The following is a 20,012-nucleotide window of genomic DNA, read 5'->3' as shown; positions in this document are numbered from 1 at the left end:
ATCACCCTCGTCCTCGTCTTTCTTTCTGTTCTCTCCCATGCAACATCGGCAGAAACCAGCAACCAGAAACCTTCGCCGTTCGAGTTCCTTAACCATCTCAAGGGGTGTCACAAGGGTGACAAGGTCCAAGGCATCCAAGACCTAAAAAAGTACCTTGAAAAATTTGGATACTTGAACGGCCATTCCGATAGTGATGACTTCGACGACATCTTGGAGTCGGCGATCAAAACCTACCAAGTCAATTACCACCACAAGGCCACCGGCACCTTAGATGCTAAAACAGTATAAAAAATGATAATGCCGTGATGTGGTGTCGCTGATATTATCAATGGTACAACCTCCATGAGATCCGGAAAGAAAGGGCACCCTCACCACCACGGCGGACATGGTTCGCCTCACACAGTTGCTCATTATTCTTTTTTCACCGGAAACCCAAAATGGCCTTCTTCTAAGTACCATCTCACCTATGCTTTTGATCAAAGCACCCCAACTGAGGCCCGGGACGCAGTTGCGCGCGCTTTCACAACATGGGCAGGCAACACACTTCTCGTTCAGTCAATCCCAAAACTATAAGAACGCGGTGTAAATCATAAAACAATTAAGCCAAGATCATCGAACTTCATGATTTTCACATACAAATAATTTACGGAAAATACATTAAACAATCAAGCGTACCTTGATCCATGACAACGAACGCGAAGAAATCCCAAACTGATTCTGTCAGCGGCGGAGGAAAAAGGGTGTTCTCTCTCTTGCCTCTATTTGCACGTGAAAACCCTAATCGTGTTTTTCTATCAAGTGCATATTAGATGGGTATATGCAATATATATAAGTGAGGCAGAGAGAGGACCCGTTTCCATTTAAAGCCCATAATCAATTACCACCCATCACAGTAATTCGATAGGAAACATTTCTCATAATTTGACCAATAGGATTATTTATAAATGATAATATCAGTTAAACCCTACATATCATATGGACCGTGTCATATGGACCACTTTAGAATATTAAAATATTCTTACATTCTCCCACTTGGTCCATAGTGACACATGTTCCTTTTCAGGTTTAACAATTAAACATTGAGCGCGCAGTAAAGTTCGAAATAATCCTTACTATCAATTGGTTAACATAATTACTGATCTTAAGTAATTCACTAGTGTGAGTCATGGCGGTCGTACATCAACGAGCTACATAGTCCCTTCCATGCACCACAGCACTAGCAATTACCTAAAACAGTCTGTTAGTGAGAAATACATATATAGGTCCGATAATGTCTTTGTCAGAGACATTCCTGTTATCATTCATCCAATCTCATAAATGTATACATATAATGGAAAACAGGAAATACCAGAAACATGTTCAATTATCGAGCTCAGAGTGTCAAGCACAATATTGTCATTAAACAAATTCTCATAAACAAAATAAAAAATGACAATCATCATGGACTACGACCAAGACCCATTCTTTCAACATGATCATTAAATACCTTCGGCCCCAGTCCCTTTGTTAAGGGATCTGCGAACATAAGCATTGTGCTTATGTGCTCAATAGACACTCTTTGTTTCTGAACCTCCTCCTTAAGAGTCAAGTATTTTATATCCATGTGTTTAACACCATTAGAATACTTGTCATTCTTGGAGAAGAAGACAGCGGCAGCATTGTCACAAAAAATTCTCAACGGCTTAGCAATGGAATCAATAACGCCAAGCCTTGAGATAAAATTCCGTAACCATAATCCATGATTTGTAGCCTCAAAGCATGCTATAAATTCAGCTTCCATGGTGGATATAGCAATAGCATCTTGCTTTGTACTCTTCCAAGAAATTGCTCCTCCAGCTAAGAGAAACAAGTAACCAAGAGTTGATCTTCTGCTATCAATACATCCAGCAAAATCTGAATCTGAATAACCAATAACTTCTAGGTTATTAGATTTTCTATACGTGAGCATATAGTCTTTCGTTCCTTGCAAATACCGCATCACTTTCTTTGCAGCTTTCCAATGATCCATTCCTGGGTTGCTTTGGTATCTGCCTAACATCCCAACTGCAAAACTGATGTCTGGTCTGGTACAAGTTTGTGCATACATCAGACTTCCTACAATAGATGCATAAGGAATACTTTCCATTTGTGCACGCTCCAATTCATTTTGTGGGCATTGCATAAGGCTAAACTTATCCCCTTTCTGAATTGGAGCAACACTGGATGAACATTTTTCCATACCGAATCTCTCTAGAACTCTCTCAATATATGCTTTCTGAGACAAGCCTAACACTCCACGTGATCTATCTCGGAATATTTCAATTCCTATCACATAGGCCGCCTCACCCATATCTTTCATTTCAAAGTTCTCCGAGAGAAACTGCTTGGTCTCATGTAATAGACCAAGATCACTACTAGCAAGCAAAATGTCATCAACATACAGAATTAGAAAGATAAACTTGCTCCCACTGACCTTCAGATATGTACATCGATCAGCGATGTTTGCTTTAAAACCGAAGGATACAATGATATTATCAAACTTAAGATACCATTGTCGTGAAGCTTGTTTAAGTCCGTATATTGACTTCTTTAGTTTACAGACCATGTGTTCCTTTCCCTTTAATGCGAAGCCTTCAGGTTGATCCATGTAGACTTCTTCTTCCAAACTCCCATTCAAGAATGCTGTTTTCACATCCATTTGATGTAACTCTAAATCATAATGAGCTACTAATGCCATAATGATTCTAAAAGAGTCTTTCTTTGAAACTGGTGAGAAAGTCTCTTTGTAATCAACGCCTTCTTTCTGAGTAAAACCTTTGGCCACCAATCTGGCTTTATATCGTTCTATATTGCCATTAGAGTCGCGTTTGGTCTTAAAAACCCACTTACACCCAACTCTCTTACAACCTTTAGGCAATTCAACGAGATCCCAGACTTCATTTTTGTCCATTGATTTTAACTCATCACTCATGGCATCAAACCATTTACTAGAATCAATACAGTTAACGGCTTGTGAAAACGAAACCGGATCTTTATTTATTCCTATATCAACGTCAGACTCTTGTAGATATACCACATAATCATCTGAAATAGCACTTTTCCGTTCTCTTTGAGATCTCCTTAATGCTATTTCTTGTGGTTCTTCCACTACATGTTCATTTGTGATAATCTCATTTTGGAGTGGATGGTCATTAATTTGTTGTTCAACATTGTCTAACGGTTCAACATGTGTAGGAACAACAACTTGCTTAGAAATTATAGGTGTAGGAATCTGCACCCTAACTTCATTAATGACCAATTCTTTAGGTTTTTCGCTCCCACTGATTTCACCACTTTCAATGAATCTGGCATTGCCGGTTTCAACAATTCTCGTACTATGATTAGGACAGTAAAACCTATATCCTTTGGATTTTTCTGGGTAACCAATAAAGTAACCACTAATCGTTCTAAAATCCAACTTTTTTTCATGCGGATTATAAATTCTTATTTCTGCTGGGCAACCCCAAACATGCAGGTGCCTTAAACTAGGTTTCCTTCCTGTCCACAGTTCAAATGGTGTTTTGGGAACTGCCTTACTAGGAACCCGGTTTAACAAATATACAGCAGTCCTAAGAGCATACATCCACAATGATATAGGCAAAGATGCATTACTTAACATACTCCTAACCATGTCCATAAGAGTACGATTACGCCTTTTAGCAACACCATTCTGCTGTGGCGTACCTGGCATAGTGTATTGGGCACATATGCCATGCCTTTCAAGGAGTTTTGCAAATAAACCAGGACATTGTCCTGATTCATCATATTTTCCATAAAATTCACCACCTCTATCCGACCTGACAATCTTCACCTTTTTATCTAATTGTCTCTCAACTTCAGTAATGAATACCTGAAGAGCATTCACTGCTTCAGATTTTTCTTTCAATAGATAAATATAGCCGTAACATGAAAAATCGTCTATAAAGGTGATAAAATATTTTTCTCCACCAAAAGATGGAGCATCAAAAGGTCCACATATGTCTGTATGAATTATTTCAAGAAGCTCTGAACTTCTTGTGGCTCCTTTCTTGGTGTATTTGGTTTGTTTGCCCTTAATACAATCCACACATACACCGAGATCAGTAAAATCTAGGTTCGGAAGAATCTCATTCTTTACTAATCTTTCTAACCTTTCTCTGGATATATGACCCAGTCGTTTATGCCACAAGAATGAAGAATTTTCATTGTTTAGGCTACGCTTAGTTCCAACATTATGATGCAAGGTCAAAAGTGTTTCAGCAAAACGATTATTGAGCTTTAAATTATACAGCTCACCTATTAGAATACCAGAACCAACAAAAGAGGTATTCTTATATAAACTAAAACATTCATTACCAAACTTTATAAAAAATCCATTACGGTCAAGCTTCGAAACTGAAACCAAATTTCTGGAACAACTAGGAACATAAAGTGTCTGAAATAAATCCAAACAATATCCAGTATCCAAAATTAAACGAAAGGTTCCAACAGCTTCAACTGGAGCTTTGACTCGATTCCCCATGAAAATGAAATTTTCATTTGGATTTAAAGTTTGGGTCGTAAGGAATCCCTGCATCGAATTAGAAATATGAGCCGTAGCACCAGAGTCAACCCACCAAGTATTATAAGGAACTTCAGTTAAATATGATTCAAAACTTACATAAGCCAAGGGCTCACCTTTCTTTTCGAACCATTCTTTGAATTTCTGACAATTCCTTTGATAATGCCCAAGCTTCCTACAGAAGCGACATAAATCACTTTTCTGTTCCTTATCATGAGCCTGAGTAGCATCAGCAGGTCCATGCACCTTGGGTGGTCCTCTTTTCTTTCCTTTTCCAGGCTTTATTCCAAATTTTCTTTCAGCTCCTTGACTTACTAAATGAACGGAATGCTCTCCTTGCTGCTTAAGCCTTCCCTCCTCTTGAACAAGTTTAGTGGCCAATTCATCAACATTCCACTTGTCCTTAATAGCATTATAGTTGATTTGAAATGGCCCATACTAAGGAGGCAAGGAGTTCAAAATAAATTGAACAAGAAAGGAGTCATCTACATTCATTCCAAGAGTCTTTAGCTTTGCTGCTATATTAGTCATTTCAAGGACATGCTCATGCATGCTTCGCATACCATCAAATTTCTTGGTGGTAAGCTCAGCCATTAATGTCCCAGCAAGAGACTTGTCAGCAGTCTTGAAACGAGTTTCAATATTTTTCAAGTATTCCTTAGCAGTTTCAGCTTGAGGAAGGCCAGTCTTTATGTTGCTCGCTATAGTCATTCGCATAAACATTATGCTCAATCTGTTCGATCTCTCCCAGGCATTATAAAGAGATTTTTCCTCAGTGCTGCTTGTATTCGTAAGAGCAGCAGGTTTATCAGTTCGGAGTGCTAAATCAAGATCCAGAACACCAAGGTGAAACTGAACTTGCTCACTCCAATCTGAGAAATTTGTTCCATTAAGTGAGGGAATAGATGGAGCAAGCGAATGAAGAGAAACAGGCACTGACACTTCACGTACAAACCTTTAAAACATAATAAGATTTTGTTCGTTCATATGCATCATCCTACCATGAGTAATTGATTAATCATCATTTAATTTGAATCCATGTGATCTTTCTAGTTTGGCCACTTTGGTGACTAACAAATAATTTCCATAAGACGAATTACAAATTAAATGAATGACGTTTATAATCGTAATGATCGGTCATAGGTATTCAAATTACTTTAACTAATTCCAACTTAAAAAGAATCGCCCAGATTGCATCCATACCCAAATATGCAATTCGGCAAAAAATATAATCATGTCTGCCTTGATCAAACATTGAACCCTTATTAACCAGCAAGCATACAAATAAAATGCTAACAGTAAGCAGCAACATACAAATTATGCTTATAGAAAGCAGCGGCAAACAAATTAAAAACAACGATTAGGTTATTTCCAAAAAAAAAAAAACGCTTATTTCGAAATAAAACCCTAATCAAGTCGATTCAATTAAAGTTCATAATCGTAAATGGAAAATCATGAGGGCTCTCAACTAGGCTCTGATACCACATGTAAATCATAAAACAATTAAGCCAAGATCATCGAACTTCATGATTTTCACATACAAATAATTTACGGAAAATACATTAAACAATCAAGCGTACCTTGATCCATGACAACGAACGCGAAGAAATCCCAAACTGATTCTGTCAGCGGCGGAGGAAAAAGGGTGTTCTCTCTCTTGCCTCTATTTGCACGTGAAAACCCTAATCGTGTTTTTCTATCAAGTGCATATTAGATGGGTATATGCAATATATATAAGTGAGGCAGAGAGAGGACCCGTTTCCATTTAAAGCCCATAATCAATTACCACCCATCACAGTAATTCGATAGGAAACATTTCTCATAATTTGACCAATAGGATTATTTATAAATGATAATATCAGTTAAACCCTACATATCATATGGACCGTGTCATATGGACCACTTTAGAATATTAAAATATTCTTACACGCGGATCTGACAATAAGTTTTGGTAAGGGTGATCATGGAGATGGGAACCCATTTGACGGCCGAGGTGGAATCCTTGCTCACGCATTTCCACCGACCAATGGGAGATTCCACTACGATGCCGATGAGGCGTGGGCTGTGGGAGCTGTGGCGGACGCTTATGACTTGGAGATTGTGGCCTTGCATGAAATCGGACATCTGTTGGGGCTACAACATAGCTCTGTTGAAGGAGCTGTTATGTCCCCTGGCGTTCGTAGTGGATTTACCCAAAGTTTGCATGCAGATGATATTCAAGGAATTAAAGCTTTATATAACACTTGATTTCAGATAATCAAAAGTACTAAAAGATAAATCATTAAAGTTCATCAAAAGTCAGCCGTTCATAATTTTTCTTTCATTATCCAATAATTAAGGTACCTCACCTAGGTCCCGGCCACGCCCTTACGGTTTTGTTTCTGGGAACTTACGCGAGCAGAATTTTCCAGTGGGTCACCCATCCTGGGAATGCTCTGGCCCCTTTCTCGCTTAACTTCGGAGTTCCTGCAGAACTCGAAACCATTGAGCTCCCAAAAGGCCTCGTACTAAGTAGAGATGAGAATTTACATATAAGGCTTATATGATCCACTCCCCTGGGCGATGTGGGATCTTACAATCCACCCCCCTTAGGGACTCGACGTCCTCGTCGGCACACATCTGGCCAAGGATTGGCTTTGATACCAAATTGTCACATCCTGGCCCGGGCCCCCACCATATCCTGGGCTCAACTCTACCGGAGCACGATATTGTCCACTTTGGGCTCCGGCCACGCCCTCACGGTTTTGTTTCTGAGAACTCATGCGAGCATAACTTCCCAGTGGGTCACCCATCCTGGGAATGCTCTGGCCCATTTCTCATTTAACTTCGGAGTTCCTACGGAACCCGAAGCCAGTGATCTTCCAAAAGACCTCGTGCTAGGTAGAGATGAGAATATACATATAAGATTTACAGGATCCACTCCCTGAACAATGTGAGATCTTACAAAGGTAGTATCAAACTCAACATTCACCAAATTCGAAATTAAAATTTGTCAGTTACAAGTGTAAGAAATATCCTAAAGCGTAGTAGTAGCAACTTTGAAGTTTAAGTTGAAAGATTATATAAGAGCAGGTTCAATATTTTACTTTATTGTTATTTCCATTTTAATTACTACTCAAACTATGGATGCAAAGTGCGAAGCATGGGATAGATTTTTAACTTTAAGTATGTCGGGAATAAGGCCGAATAAGGCTTGATACAACAAGTATTATAATACATGGAAATTTCTTTTTCAAATATCCAACTACTACCGGGCTTATATTCCTAACATACTGAAAAATCTCTTGAAGAAAGGCAATAAATTATTAGAGTAAAAGAGGTGAGAAATCCCACTCAAACTAGGGTTTATAATCCCAATTCCCCACTCAAAGTCCCACTCCAATCTACTTCAATTCCCATTGAAATATCTGTAAGTTGAGCGGTAACTTTATCATGGGCAAGAACGAAGTCTTCTCACCAAAGGCAATCACCAATCGAAATAAAGCCAAGGGACTCCAGACGCTGCGATGGTACTGCCCCGATGTGCCAAAAACCATACACTTGTTAATATTTAGTGCAAAGCGTAAGGTTGAGGAGACGTTAAATGTTTGGCTTATTACGTATAATAAGAGAGAGTTTTCAATGTGCCCATAACACAAATATATGTCAGATGCCATTGTCATTATATAAGTGGATAAACGCTTGAAGAAAAAAACGCTTCCTTCAATGCCCCATGCTCTGGACACATTGAAAAATCTTTCCTATAGTAGTGACCGAAGTTCTAATTTTGATACGCGTTTTAAGGAGAGGATGAAGAAGAAGAGGACTAGAGCGTGTATAATGGAGGAGGAGAAGCAGGAGAGGGAGATTAAGAGGCGGATTGAGAGGGTTGCTCAGTTGTTGATTCCATTGAATTTGATACAACAGTTGTTTCACGGAATCGATCATCTGCATGCATTTCCTATTTGTAACTAGGATGACTAGACTTCAAAACAAACTATAGTAACATATTTGAAATGCGGTACAAGAGAGTTGGAAGACTCTTCTTCTGGTTTCGTGCTGCATTTATACATTCAGTTTCAACCGGCTTCCTGAACTCGATTGTCGTTGTTGGCATACGATGACATACTGATATAAAGTAGTCCTTTGTAACTTTTCTGTAGCTACATATTCTATATGGATCAGCTCATCAGCTTATATGGGAATGAATGAGTAAGGATTTGGAAAATGATGTAATAATTCTTTAGTCTTTGATCTTAAATGGCATTAAGTTTCCTACATCTTTTCTAAATTAAGATCGTGAAAGTAAATCGATGTCTGATCTTTTATCAAGCGTGCCAACGTTCATCAGTTGGCTGCTGAGTGATATGATGCCACTTGGCATCATATTATTGTGACATGTATATCATTGGGTGATTAGAAAAAAAAGTACTTTAATGAAAAGCTTCCGGTACTGTTTACTTTAACGAAAAATCACATTTTTACACTAAAAAGTTAATTTATTACTATTTATTTTACATTTTATTTTATCTTTATCATTAAAATTCAAAGTTTTCTAAATTACTGACTTCATAACGTGGCCAAATGAGAATAGCCCACCTGTCTTCTCTAAAAACATTGGTTATCTTTGTAACCAAACATCAATCATCTTCCTCACCATCAAGCGTCGTTTTCTCCTTGCACCCCAACAGCAACCCCAAGCCTTGTTTTCTCCGTGCACCCCAACAGCAACCCCGTCAAAAAGGACTGGAGTGGGATCGCTGTCGAAGAGGACTAGGTGGGGTCGCCGTCAAAGAGACGATTGACGTTGGACTCGCCGGCGAACAGAGGGGTTGGGGTAGTTGAGGTCGCCGGAGGAGAGATGGGTGGAGTTGGGGTTGCTGGGGAAGGAAGGGATTGGGGCGAGCTCACCGGAGAATTGAGGGATTTAGGGTTAGTCTCGCCGGAGAAGAGAGATGTTGTTCTCACCGGGGAAGAGGGGAACCGCCGAAGAAGGGAGGGGGTTGTCTACACGGCAAGAAGGGAGGAAGAAGATGGTGTTTGTTTGGTTACCAATATAATAAGAGTTTAGAGTGAAATTCATTTGACATGTTATATCTGTATTGGGCCATGGAGGGTTGTCAGTAAGTTGGGTACTCTCTAGTGAGTTCTCAAGTATTGTCCGATTAGAAATTGTAACTAATTGTGGTTAAAGCTGTTAGTTTATTGCTTAGCAGATAAGTATGTTCATAGTTGGTATAAATGAATCCGGATCCTCTTTGTGAGATCACGGAAATTAGTAAATCGTGTATATTCATCGTATATCGTACGGTCATAAATCATTCTAAATATTTTTATTTAAAATTGAACACAAACAGTACTTGATAAAAACTGATCAAACAATGTACGATGAACAAATACGATTCATGAATTTTCAAGATCCTCACAAAAAGAATCTAGAGAGTATTGGAGTATAAATAGGGGTTCTTGTAAAGCAGCATGCGTCAGTTGTAAAGTTGTCATTTGTGTAATAAAGAGTTACTTTTACAGGGCTATTGAGAAACACGTAGAGAGGGTCTTAACACTAAGTTCAGTAACGTTGCACCTTATTTGCATTTTCTTGGAGTCGGACATACTTGGATAAGGGTACACTCAATTTCTTGGAGTCGGACATACTTGCATAAGGCGCAGATTTGCGTCCGTAGATCCATAGAGTCTCAGTATGCGAGTAACGGACTCCCGAACCCAGCCATGTTCACGCTACTCCGATTACAGAGCAGAGTATGCAAGAAGTCTTCAAGAAAATCCAGGCAATTGAAGAAAATCAAGCTAAAATGTGGAGTTCCTAAGGTCCTTCTGAATCGGCAATTCGGAAACTTGTTGGCTAAACATGAAAGTTACATATTGAACCTGCTCCTATGCAATCTTCCAGCTTAAACACACAAATACATAAAATTCTTATACGCCCTCAGTACGAAGAACTGCTTACAAATAGATTTAGGACATCAACATTCGAGTGTAAAAGAAGGAGGAAACTATTAGTCCTATATCCTAATATGTCCGACTCCATGAGAATATAAATAAGATGCAACTGAACTCAGCAGCCGAACTGAGTTACATGAGTAAAAGATTAACAAACTGATGAACATTGGCACGGTTAATAAAAGACCAGACATCAATTTACTTTCACGATCGCAGTTTAGAAAAGATCTAGGAAGCTTAATGCGATTTAAGATCAAAGATTGAAGAATTATTACATCATTTTCCAAATCCATATATGCTGATGAGCGGATCCATAAAGAATATCTAGCTATAGAAAAGCTACAAAGAACTACTTAATATCAGTATTTCATCCGAACGCCAACAACGATAATCAAGTTCAGGAAGTCAGTTGAAACTGAATGCAAAAATGCAGCATGAAACCAGAACAAGAGTCTTCCAACTCGCTTATCAAAATTCGGTAAGATATACCTCACTTGTGAGAACCATAACCGTTCACACCCAATTCCACTTCGCCGGCTCTCTGCATTGCCAAATTCCCCTCCTCTTTAATCTCGTCATCCTCATCAGAATCCAAAGTAAACCGGCTCTGATTATCAAACTGATGTATTTCTGTGCCAAGCGGCTTATAGTGCGAAACATCAACCCGAACTCCGCCACTCTTCCTACTGATAATCGAGTACACTCCCACAACCATAACCACCATAAAAGCAAGATGGCAGTTAAACTGAAGCGTGACGATGGCTCTAGCCCTGTGATACTCAGGGTGCCCCTTACATTTCACTGTGTAATTCCCCCTACTCTTTTCGTGCAACGAGCATCCGTGCGCTATGAAGCCGGTGTACAAAGAAATACCCATTTGCAGAAACCACATTCCTTGCAGAACCAGCCCAACCCCACGAGCCAATTTCGGATAATTCGATTTGGGGTTGTTGAATTCAAGCATTGTAGAAAATATACACACAGCAATAGGCACAAGCAACAGATCAAAGTACCGATTTTCGATTCCGAAAGTGTCTTTCCTTTGCAGGTAAAACATTAAAAATTCTTCAACGAATGCGAAAAGACCGATCAAACTAAGCAACGAACAAGGCAAAGTTGAATTCGTGAATTTTACCAGAAGACCCGTGATCGCGTAGAGCAAGAACAGCGATGCGACCGCCAGGACTTGCAATTGCATAGCTGACCCGACTCCGTCGGCTGAGTTGAGCGCATCAAAGAAAGAAACCAAAGAGTTCAAGATGAACAGCAACGAAACAACGGCGGCGGCGAGGTAATAAATCGACGACGATCGAGACTGGGTTTTCGGCGGCGGCGGGGGACGAATCGGAGCTTGAGGCGGCGACGGCGGAGATGAATCTGAATCTGCGTTTGGGTTTTGGATTGTGGAAGAAATGGCCTCGTATGCGCCCATCAAAATCAGGCCGCCGCCTGCGGCGGCAAAGGTGAGAAACCCCATGTGCTTGATCTTCGGATTGGTGGTTTTTTCCCTTCTCAGAGCAGAGATGTTGATGGGCTCCAATTCGAATGGATTGTTGGGATTTCTGAGACTGTCGGGTGGTTGATCTTGCTGGCGTGCGCCGACATATCGGACTCTTTCAGAATTGTCTAATCGATGATGATGTTTCCGTTGACAATTACAGAATGAGCTCCCTTCTGCTTCAGCGAATTTGCGAACTAGCCGGGTGGGCTTCCGCTACTCCAACTGTTTTGTGGTCAAGCCCAATTGTGAAGCCCAACTTTTATGGGCTTCTTGATTTGATATTTTTTTAGCTCATTATATAAACTCAACAAATGTTGCGAGGTAGATGAATACATGAGCTCATGTGCATGAATAAACAGTCAGAATCCAAGTATTATCCTTTTCGTTTTATATATTTGTGCGTTTATACTTTATGGTCGTGGGTCATGTGACTAGTGACTTGTGAGTGTTGTATAAGCTTCGCATGGACAATTCATGTGAATTCTCAAAAAAAAAAAAAAAAAAAAGTGAATAGAAAAGGGAATAAAAGCCAGAGGAGAAAAAACATGGGCCGGATAAGGTAGATGGAGACGTTATCCAGAATTTAAGTGAGAATATGGATAGGAACACAACTATATACATTAAGTATCATAATTAGGCTGCAATCAAGCGCATGCAACTTTCTTTTTAATTTTAATTTCCACTTCTTTTTTATTCATTTTCTACAAGATTTCTTTAGACAGCTTATATTCTTAATAAAGTTGAAGTTTTATTTCTCTACAAAGGATTGTAAAATCATGTCAATTAATAAAATTATTTTTTTGACTAATGTACCAAGCATTTATCACATCACGCATGGTATAAATATATGGTATCCCCATCATTATTCGTTTTTTTATTAAGGAAGTAATGCAGGCACTTGGCACACTTCTTTTTATCATGTACGCACTTCTTCCAAAGGTTAGAGACACACTAAAGGGTGCAAAGGGACAAAGACAGTGTGCGAAAATCACTTCCAATTAATTATATAAAATTCATTTGCACTGATTATCGTTCTTTAGGAAAATAATAAGAAAAATAAATGAAAAAAAAACAGGAGAAATGTGTGGCTACATCCATTACTGGAATGCTACCTACCTTCTCTATTTGCCTTTTCATATTTATCTTTCACACTCATCACTTTATAGGTGCATTTTACTACACCCGCTTGCAGAGGATAGAACCTCCTCCCCGCATGCTCACAACCGGTAATTCGGGGGTCAGCCCGTAAGATTTCGAGTATAAAAAGCACGTTCCCCGTATAGTATCATGCTCATCTCCTTCTTTCCCTCTCTCTTTCTACACAAAAAACACGACAGAAAACAGACAGAGTCCGATGACGACGACGAAGAAGATCAAAGGGCTTGTTCACTTCGTTTTCTCAATCTACCTGGTTTCTCTGCTATCGGATGTCCAAGTGCCCGTGCAAAGCCGAGTTCTCTTGCAGAAGAAACCCGACCCGGAGAATGCTGCTGCCAGTGCTCGTTGGTTGGTCTCCCAGAATATTTGGGGCGTCTTGGAGTAATGATCTCTTTTCTATCTTCTCGTATTTTGGTGCTGTTTCTGTTGGTTTTTACTTTACTGTCGTGCGTTGATTTGGGGCGCTCAGTTTTGATAGTACAGAGGCTTTTGGCCTACAATGCATGGATACATGATACGACACAATACGACATGGATCAGATGCATAAAATTAACAAGAAGAATTGATATATGACCACAAGAGAATACGACACAGAGATACGTTACGACACGGCACATGATATAAGGGGATACCACCGTGTCAATACATACATTTTGGCTATGATTAAGTTTGCTGATTAGAGAACCAAATTTGTGTGATTTTAATTTGGTTTCTTATTGGTCAAATTGGAGATCTGATTTCGAACCTTGTGTGTTGTGATGAAATTCAAACATGTGTTGGGTGCTCTAGAATCTTGCTTGTAAATTGGTGTTAGAAAGTGTTTTTAGCGACGTGTGCCATTAAAATTTAAAAGTGTTTTTGATTATGGAAGCACTTGTTGGGGTCATTTGTAATTACTTTTGTAAGAAGTACTTCAGCTCATAAGTGTTTATGCTAGAAGTGTTTTCATTAGAAAGTAGTTGATATTTGTGTTTGGATGTTAGACATTTCATGCTTACTTGTGTATTTTTTTTCCCTTCACAGTACTATCTCAAGCGATTTGGGAGGAGCACCCTTCGGGTAAGATTTCTTATTTCTTCTTGTTATATATATTATCGCGTTAGATATACTACTCAATGCTAGTATTTGAGTCAAGTGTTCCTCACGAGTACAAGTTTAGGCAAAAGCGAAATATTTCGCAGGTTCAATCGAGGCCAGACATACACTCCTAGGCCTCGCTCCATAGAGAGAATTAACTTGTGTAGGACTATTCACTATATTAAAAGTATTTTAAAAGAAGAAATGAATGACAAATCCTTATTTTCTCGGATAAAATAATTTTGAAAATACGATGCAGGAATGTGGTTTCATTTAGCGACGGAGAACCTGGAAATGGCAGTGGTATCCCTTACTTCTACTTGACAACTCTTGATCCGACTGCAAGAAATGCACTGAAAGATCCAAGAGCTTCGTTGACAATTAGTGAACATCCTATCGGAACCTGTGGCAAGACAGACCCAGAAAATCCCACTTGTGCAAAGCTTACACTCAACGGGAAGGTGTGTCGCAACAGAAAATTTATTTGTTATCCGTACTATCCTCGAGAAGAAGGAGAAATCGCATTGATTTTGGCTAACCTGGAATGCATGATATTTTTTCAGCTGAAGCTTGCGGATCCCAAAAAAATAGAATTTGCTAAAAGGGCCTTGTTCTCGAAGCATCCGGAGATGAAGGGTAATACACAAATATACTGTTTGAATTTTTTCAACACGGTTGATATTTTTGTTAAAAGGGCGACTCCAACCCAAAAAGGCTTCTTGCTTTGCAAGAGTCGGTGGAACATTTATCGTACACAATCTTACTCTTTTTTGGTCAAGAGGTTGTTTCCACAACTTGAACCTGTGATATTTTAGTCACAAAAAACCTTTCTGTTGTGCTAAGGCTCGCCCTTCATCCCACATCAGAGAAGCTGTTAAATTTTGGCCAAAATTGACAAGTTTTGTTAATATTTCCGACATATCGGTTAAATATTGACAAATTGTCATATGACATTTTCCAAAAGCAACCGATATTGTTATCAATAACGATATATCTATCAATATTTTCATCAATTTATTTATCGATATTTCTACCAATACCGATATTATAAACATTACACATTAGTACACCGTCTGTAGTTATTTTGTAATGGGTAATGCTAGGAAGATTAAATTTGTAGACAAAATTGAAAATTAAAGGACATGGAAGCTGATGATTGGTATATTACTTTAGCGTTGATAAATGTGTTTATTCCTATTAGTAACACATAATTTAATTTACAAACTCCGAATTTAGTCTCCTAGCATTACCCCTTTGTAATTTCAGCTTTTCGTTTCATCTTCCGCTCAACTATCAAGAGTGATATTTGTTTTTGCTGCATGGTTAACAGACTGGCCCACGACTCACAACTTCCAGTTCTTCAAATTAGACATCGAGAACATCTTTCTGATCAACTGGTTCGGCGGTCCAAAACCTCTCACGGTCGATCAGTACCTTCATCCAAAAAAATAAATTTAGCCTCATGTTATCATATCTGAATCAATAAATTTACTTTCATGTCTTCATGTGCTTAATTCAAAATAAATTTACTTTCATGTCTTCAAGTGCTTAATTCAAAAGTTTCTGTTTGTTTTTCGACTTCCTGAAAACGAATCTCCGCCATCTACAGTACAGAGAACGCCTTGACTCGGGGATTACTCGTGATCAACTGTGATTCGTCTTGCTTGTTTACGAGCTGGCTGGATCTGCATTTGGATTGTGCATAAGAATTCTGTTGTATAATACAGGAGACAAGTATAATTGTATATAAAATCCATATAATTTCTATAAATTGTTGCACGAGGACGCTGAAGATATATTCGAACTTGAATGCACAAGGAGAAAGTATTTTTGCTCAAACGAATGTGGCCAAGTCCACGTTTGCCAATACATGAGTATATCAAGATATAAAAAAAATCTAAGCTGATGGCGTTATACTGCAGTGATGGAAAACCTGTTGCGAGTTATATATTAGTTAAAGTGTAAATAGGAGTTTATTGTCCCACATTGGTGAAGTACATATGTAATACCAATTGTAACTCCTATTTATACTCCACTCTGGAGATTAATGAATATATAAGAAATTCTCAAATATTGTCATATATATTTTTGGCATTTACCATGTTTAGTTTGATATGGCATCAGAGCAGTTTGCTTTTGGTGACCTGTGTGCTTTAATTTTGTGCCCACCTTTGTTGTGATTTCCTTCGTTGAAAAAAAAAGGTAAATAGTGTCGCGCTACATTACATCGCTTGCTACATTGCATGAACAGTGGTCTGCTTTGTGAACAGTGATCCTCTACAATGTCGTAAACAGTGATTGCTACAGTCTTGAATAGTCTGCTCCTACAATGTTCTGGTAAATTGTTTTCATTCCGCTGCGTATCTTTTGTGCCCTTATTGTTTGTGATTTAGTTCAATGACTCAATATAATTATAGTGTTGTTATGCATCTTGGTGGAACAAATAAATAGATAATTGATACTGGGACCACTGATCATATGACTAGTGATCCTAGAGTGTTTGATGAGTTATGTGACTATGTTCGTGATCCGTATATTACTAGTGCAAATGGAGCACATTCCCCTGTGAAGGGTGATGGCACTATCTCTCTTATTCCGACCTTATCACTGGTTCATGCTTTACTTGTTCTTGATGTTAAGTGCAATCTTTTGTCGATAGGAAAACTTCTTGATACCTTATATTGTTCTGCTCACTTCTACCCTACGTATTGTTATTTTCAAGACATTCAAACTCAGAAGATAATTGGTCGTGGTAAAAGAATAGGGGGTTTGTACATCTTGACTATGGAGGATACTGTTGTTTCCAGTTCAAATAATCATCAAGTTTTAATTGCTAAAGTGGATGACAGACATCAAATTTGGTTGTGGCATCGACGATTGGGACATCCATCATTCAGTTATATGAAGCATCTATTTTCTTCTTTGTTTCACACTTGTAGTGATTCAGAGTTCAAGTGTGAAACATGTGTCATGGCTAAAAGTCATCGTACCTATTTTTTCATAAGTGATTCTAAATCTACTTTGCCATTTGATTTGATACATTCTGATGTGTGGGGTTTGACGAAAGTTACTTCTAATGGATTTCGTTGGTTTGTTACTTTTATTAATGATTGTACTCGGTTAACTTGGGTGTTCTTGATGAAGAATAAGAGTGATGTTTCGTTGCTTCTTCAAGAATTTTGTACAATGGTGTCTACTCAGTTTTAGACCAAAGTTAAGGTTTTCAGGTCTGATAACGGAGGAGAATATGCGAATCACACTTTTGCGAACTTTTTTCGTGATCCTGGTATTATTCACCAGACGACTACTCCGTTTACACCCCAACAAAATGGTGTGTCTAAATGGAAGAATCTTCAAATAATGGAGGTTGCTCGCTGCTTGATGTTGGATAAATGTGTTCCTAATCATTTGTGGGGTCATGCTATTTTGGTTGTTGTGTATTTGATCAATCGTGTTCCAAGTAGGGTTCTTGATTTTCAGACACCACTTGATGTGCTACAAAAACATGTTTATCTTGTTTCAGTATCAAAGGTTCCTCCGAAAATGTTTGGGTGTATTGCATATGTGCATGTTTACTCTCATCAGCGGAGTAAACTTGATGCATGTGCTTTCCGATGTGTCTTTATTGGGCATGCTAACAATAAAAAGGCTATAAGTGTTATCATCCGACTCAGAAAACTTATATTACCATGGATGTCACCTTCCACGACGAAGTTTCGTATTTTGTGAAACACCCTTCCGACTTTCCACTTCATGGGGAGAAGGGGAGTGAAGTGCAAATTCGAAGAGATGGTATGGATGATGTGTTACAGGTAGAGTTGGGGACAGAACCTATTATGTTGCGTAATACTGATCAGTCGGCTACAAATAGTGATCGGTCACCTGTTATTCCCGGAACTATTTCTACTGACGACAGATCAGATGTGCCCAGCGACTTGCCTGTTAGTATGTCTAACAAATTACCTTCTGATAATCAGTTGCCTGCTGCTGGTATGTCTAACGAGTTGCCTGATGATGGTTTGTCCAATGATGATTCTTCTAACAGTTTGGTACAAGATGGTGGCATACATGAGGTAAATTCTGATGATTCTTTTACTTATCAGTTGCTTTCAAGAGCTAATCGTGGAAAACCTAAAGTACAATATGAGCCTGATATGCATGCCAAAGTCAAATATCCTATCAACAATTATGTGTCTACTCATTGTTTGTCTAAACCATATACATCTTACATATGTCAGCTATCTAGTGTATCAATTCTAACAAAATTGCAAGATACTTTGTCTGACCCTAAGTGGGTTAATGCCATGAAAGTTGAGATGGAAGCTTTGGAAAAGAAATCTACTTAGGATTTGGTTCCTTTACCAAACGAGAAGAAAGCTGTTGGATGTAGATGGGTGTTCACTATTAAGCACAAAGCAGATGGTTCTATTGACCGATATAAAGCCAAATTAGTTGCTAAGGGTTATACTCAAACCTATGAGGTGGACTATCAGGAGACTTTTGCTCCTGTTGCCAAACTTAATATTGTGCGTGTTCTTCTGTCCTTAGCAGTAAATCAAGATTGGCCTTTGTTGCAGTTTGATGTTAAGAATGTTTTCCTTCATGGTGATCTTAATGAGGAAGTTTATATAGATCTCCCACCTGGTATCGGAACATCTATTGGAAAAGGTGTTGTATGTAGGTTACAAAAGGCTTTGTATGGTTTGAAACAATCTCCTAGAGCGTGGTTTGAGAGGTTTACAAGTTTAATGAAGAAGTTTGGGTATATCTAGAGTCATTCAGATCATACTTTGTTTCTAAAGCGAAAAAATGGTAAGCTAATTGCATTGATTATTTATGTTGATGACATGATAGTGACTGGTGATGATCAAAATGAGATACAACGCCTTCAAAAGTACCTAGCTACTGAATTTGAGATGAAAGAATTGGGTGAATTAAAGTATTTTCTTGGAATCGAGATTGCATGATCCAAGCATGATATTTTTCTGTCGCAACAGAAGTATGTGCTTAATTTGTTAGCTGAAACAGGTATGTTAGATTGCAAACCTGTTGACAGTCCGATTGAGCAGAATTATCATCTGGGCTTATTTCCAGATCAAGTTCCTACTCATAAGGAACGGTATCAGAGGCTTGTGGGGAGATTAATTTATTTGTCTCACACTCGTCCTGACATTGCTTATGCAGTTAGTGTGGTAAGTCAGTTTATGCACTTACCTAGTGAACCTCATATGGATGCAGTAACCCATATTTTGAAGGCTCCTGAAAGAGGCTTGGTTTTCTCCAACAATGGTCATTTGAATGTTGAAGGATATACAAATGCAGATTGGGCAGGTTCCATCACTGATCGGTGATCTACATTTGAATACTTTACGTTTGTGGGTGGTAATTTAGTTACTTGGAGAAGCAAGAAACAAAAAGTGGTGGCTAGGTCAAGTGCAAAAGCTGAGTTTCGTGGTATCTCATGGTGTATGTGAGTTGTTGTGGTTGAAAAAACTGTTGAGAGATCTTGGGTTTAAACTCAAAGGTGCTATGAAACTTCATTGTGATAACAAGGTTGCTATTGAGATTGCTCATAATCTAGTGCAATATGATCGAACAAAACATGTGGAGATTGATCGACATTTCATCAAGAAAAAGTTGGATGCTGGAATTATTATGTTTCCGTTTGTGGGGTATGAAGATCAACTTGCTGATGTTCTTACTAAGGCTGTGTCTAATAGTGTGTTTTCCAACTCGCTTGACAAGTTGGGCATGCGTGACATCTTTGCACCAACTTG

General features: G+C 38.7%; 3 protein-coding genes across 4 annotated transcripts; 1 reads left to right on the top strand and 2 right to left on the bottom strand.

The window, feature by feature from the left end:
• Positions 1-4,848: 4,848 nt before the first annotated feature.
• LOC126583603 (uncharacterized) lies at positions 4,849-6,173 on the bottom strand. Its single transcript, XM_050248055.1, has 2 exons — positions 6,139-6,173; positions 4,849-5,499 (listed from the first exon to the last, which is right to left on the bottom strand). The coding sequence occupies exons 1-2, from the start codon at positions 6,146-6,148 to the stop codon at positions 4,997-4,999; spliced, it is 513 nt and encodes a 170-aa protein (XP_050104012.1). The 5' UTR covers positions 6,149-6,173; the 3' UTR covers positions 4,849-4,996.
• A 4,500-nt stretch (positions 6,174-10,673) lies between these two features.
• On the bottom strand, positions 10,674-12,173 carry LOC126583602 (uncharacterized). The gene has a single exon (XM_050248053.1). It carries the CDS (start codon positions 11,973-11,975, stop codon positions 10,989-10,991), a length of 987 nt encoding a protein of 328 aa, XP_050104010.1. The 5' UTR covers positions 11,976-12,173; the 3' UTR covers positions 10,674-10,988.
• A 1,155-nt stretch (positions 12,174-13,328) lies between these two features.
• Positions 13,329-15,827, top strand: LOC126583601 (uncharacterized). Of its 2 annotated transcripts, XM_050248052.1 has the most exons (5): positions 13,329-13,538; positions 14,182-14,217; positions 14,495-14,696; positions 14,799-14,871; positions 15,566-15,827. In XM_050248052.1, exons 1-5 carry the CDS (start codon positions 13,354-13,356, stop codon positions 15,685-15,687), a joined length of 618 nt encoding a protein of 205 aa, XP_050104009.1. In that variant the 5' UTR covers positions 13,329-13,353; the 3' UTR covers positions 15,688-15,827. The 2 variants fall into 2 exon arrangements, with proteins under 2 accessions (XP_050104009.1, XP_050104008.1); XM_050248051.1 differs by having other exon boundaries at positions 14,495-14,871.
• Positions 15,828-20,012: the final 4,185 nt, after the last annotated feature.

The sequence above is a fragment of the Malus sylvestris genome, chromosome 9, assembly GCF_916048215.2.
Source record: "Malus sylvestris chromosome 9, drMalSylv7.2, whole genome shotgun sequence".
NCBI lineage: Eukaryota > Viridiplantae > Streptophyta > Magnoliopsida > Rosales > Rosaceae > Malus > Malus sylvestris.
Note: the sequence above shows the minus strand (reverse complement) of the source record. Positions and strands in the feature narration are given on the sequence as shown.

What these genes read in the sequence shown, in the direction of transcription:
- LOC126583602 (XM_050248053.1), bottom strand. Translation starts at nt 11,975, where the DNA reads ATGGGGTTTCTCACCTTTGCCGCCGCAGGCGGCGGCCTGATTTTGATG.
- LOC126583601 (XM_050248051.1), top strand. Translation starts at nt 13,354, where the DNA reads ATGACGACGACGAAGAAGATCAAAGGGCTTGTTCACTTCGTTTTCTCA. An exon ending in AATATTTGGGGCGTCTTGGA is followed by an intron (nt 13,539 to 14,181) that starts GTAATGATCTCT and finishes TTCCCTTCACAG; the next exon opens with TACTATCTCAAGCGATTTGG. An exon ending in GAAGCATCCGGAGATGAAGG is followed by an intron (nt 14,872 to 15,565) that starts GTAATACACAAA and finishes CATGGTTAACAG; the next exon opens with ACTGGCCCACGACTCACAAC.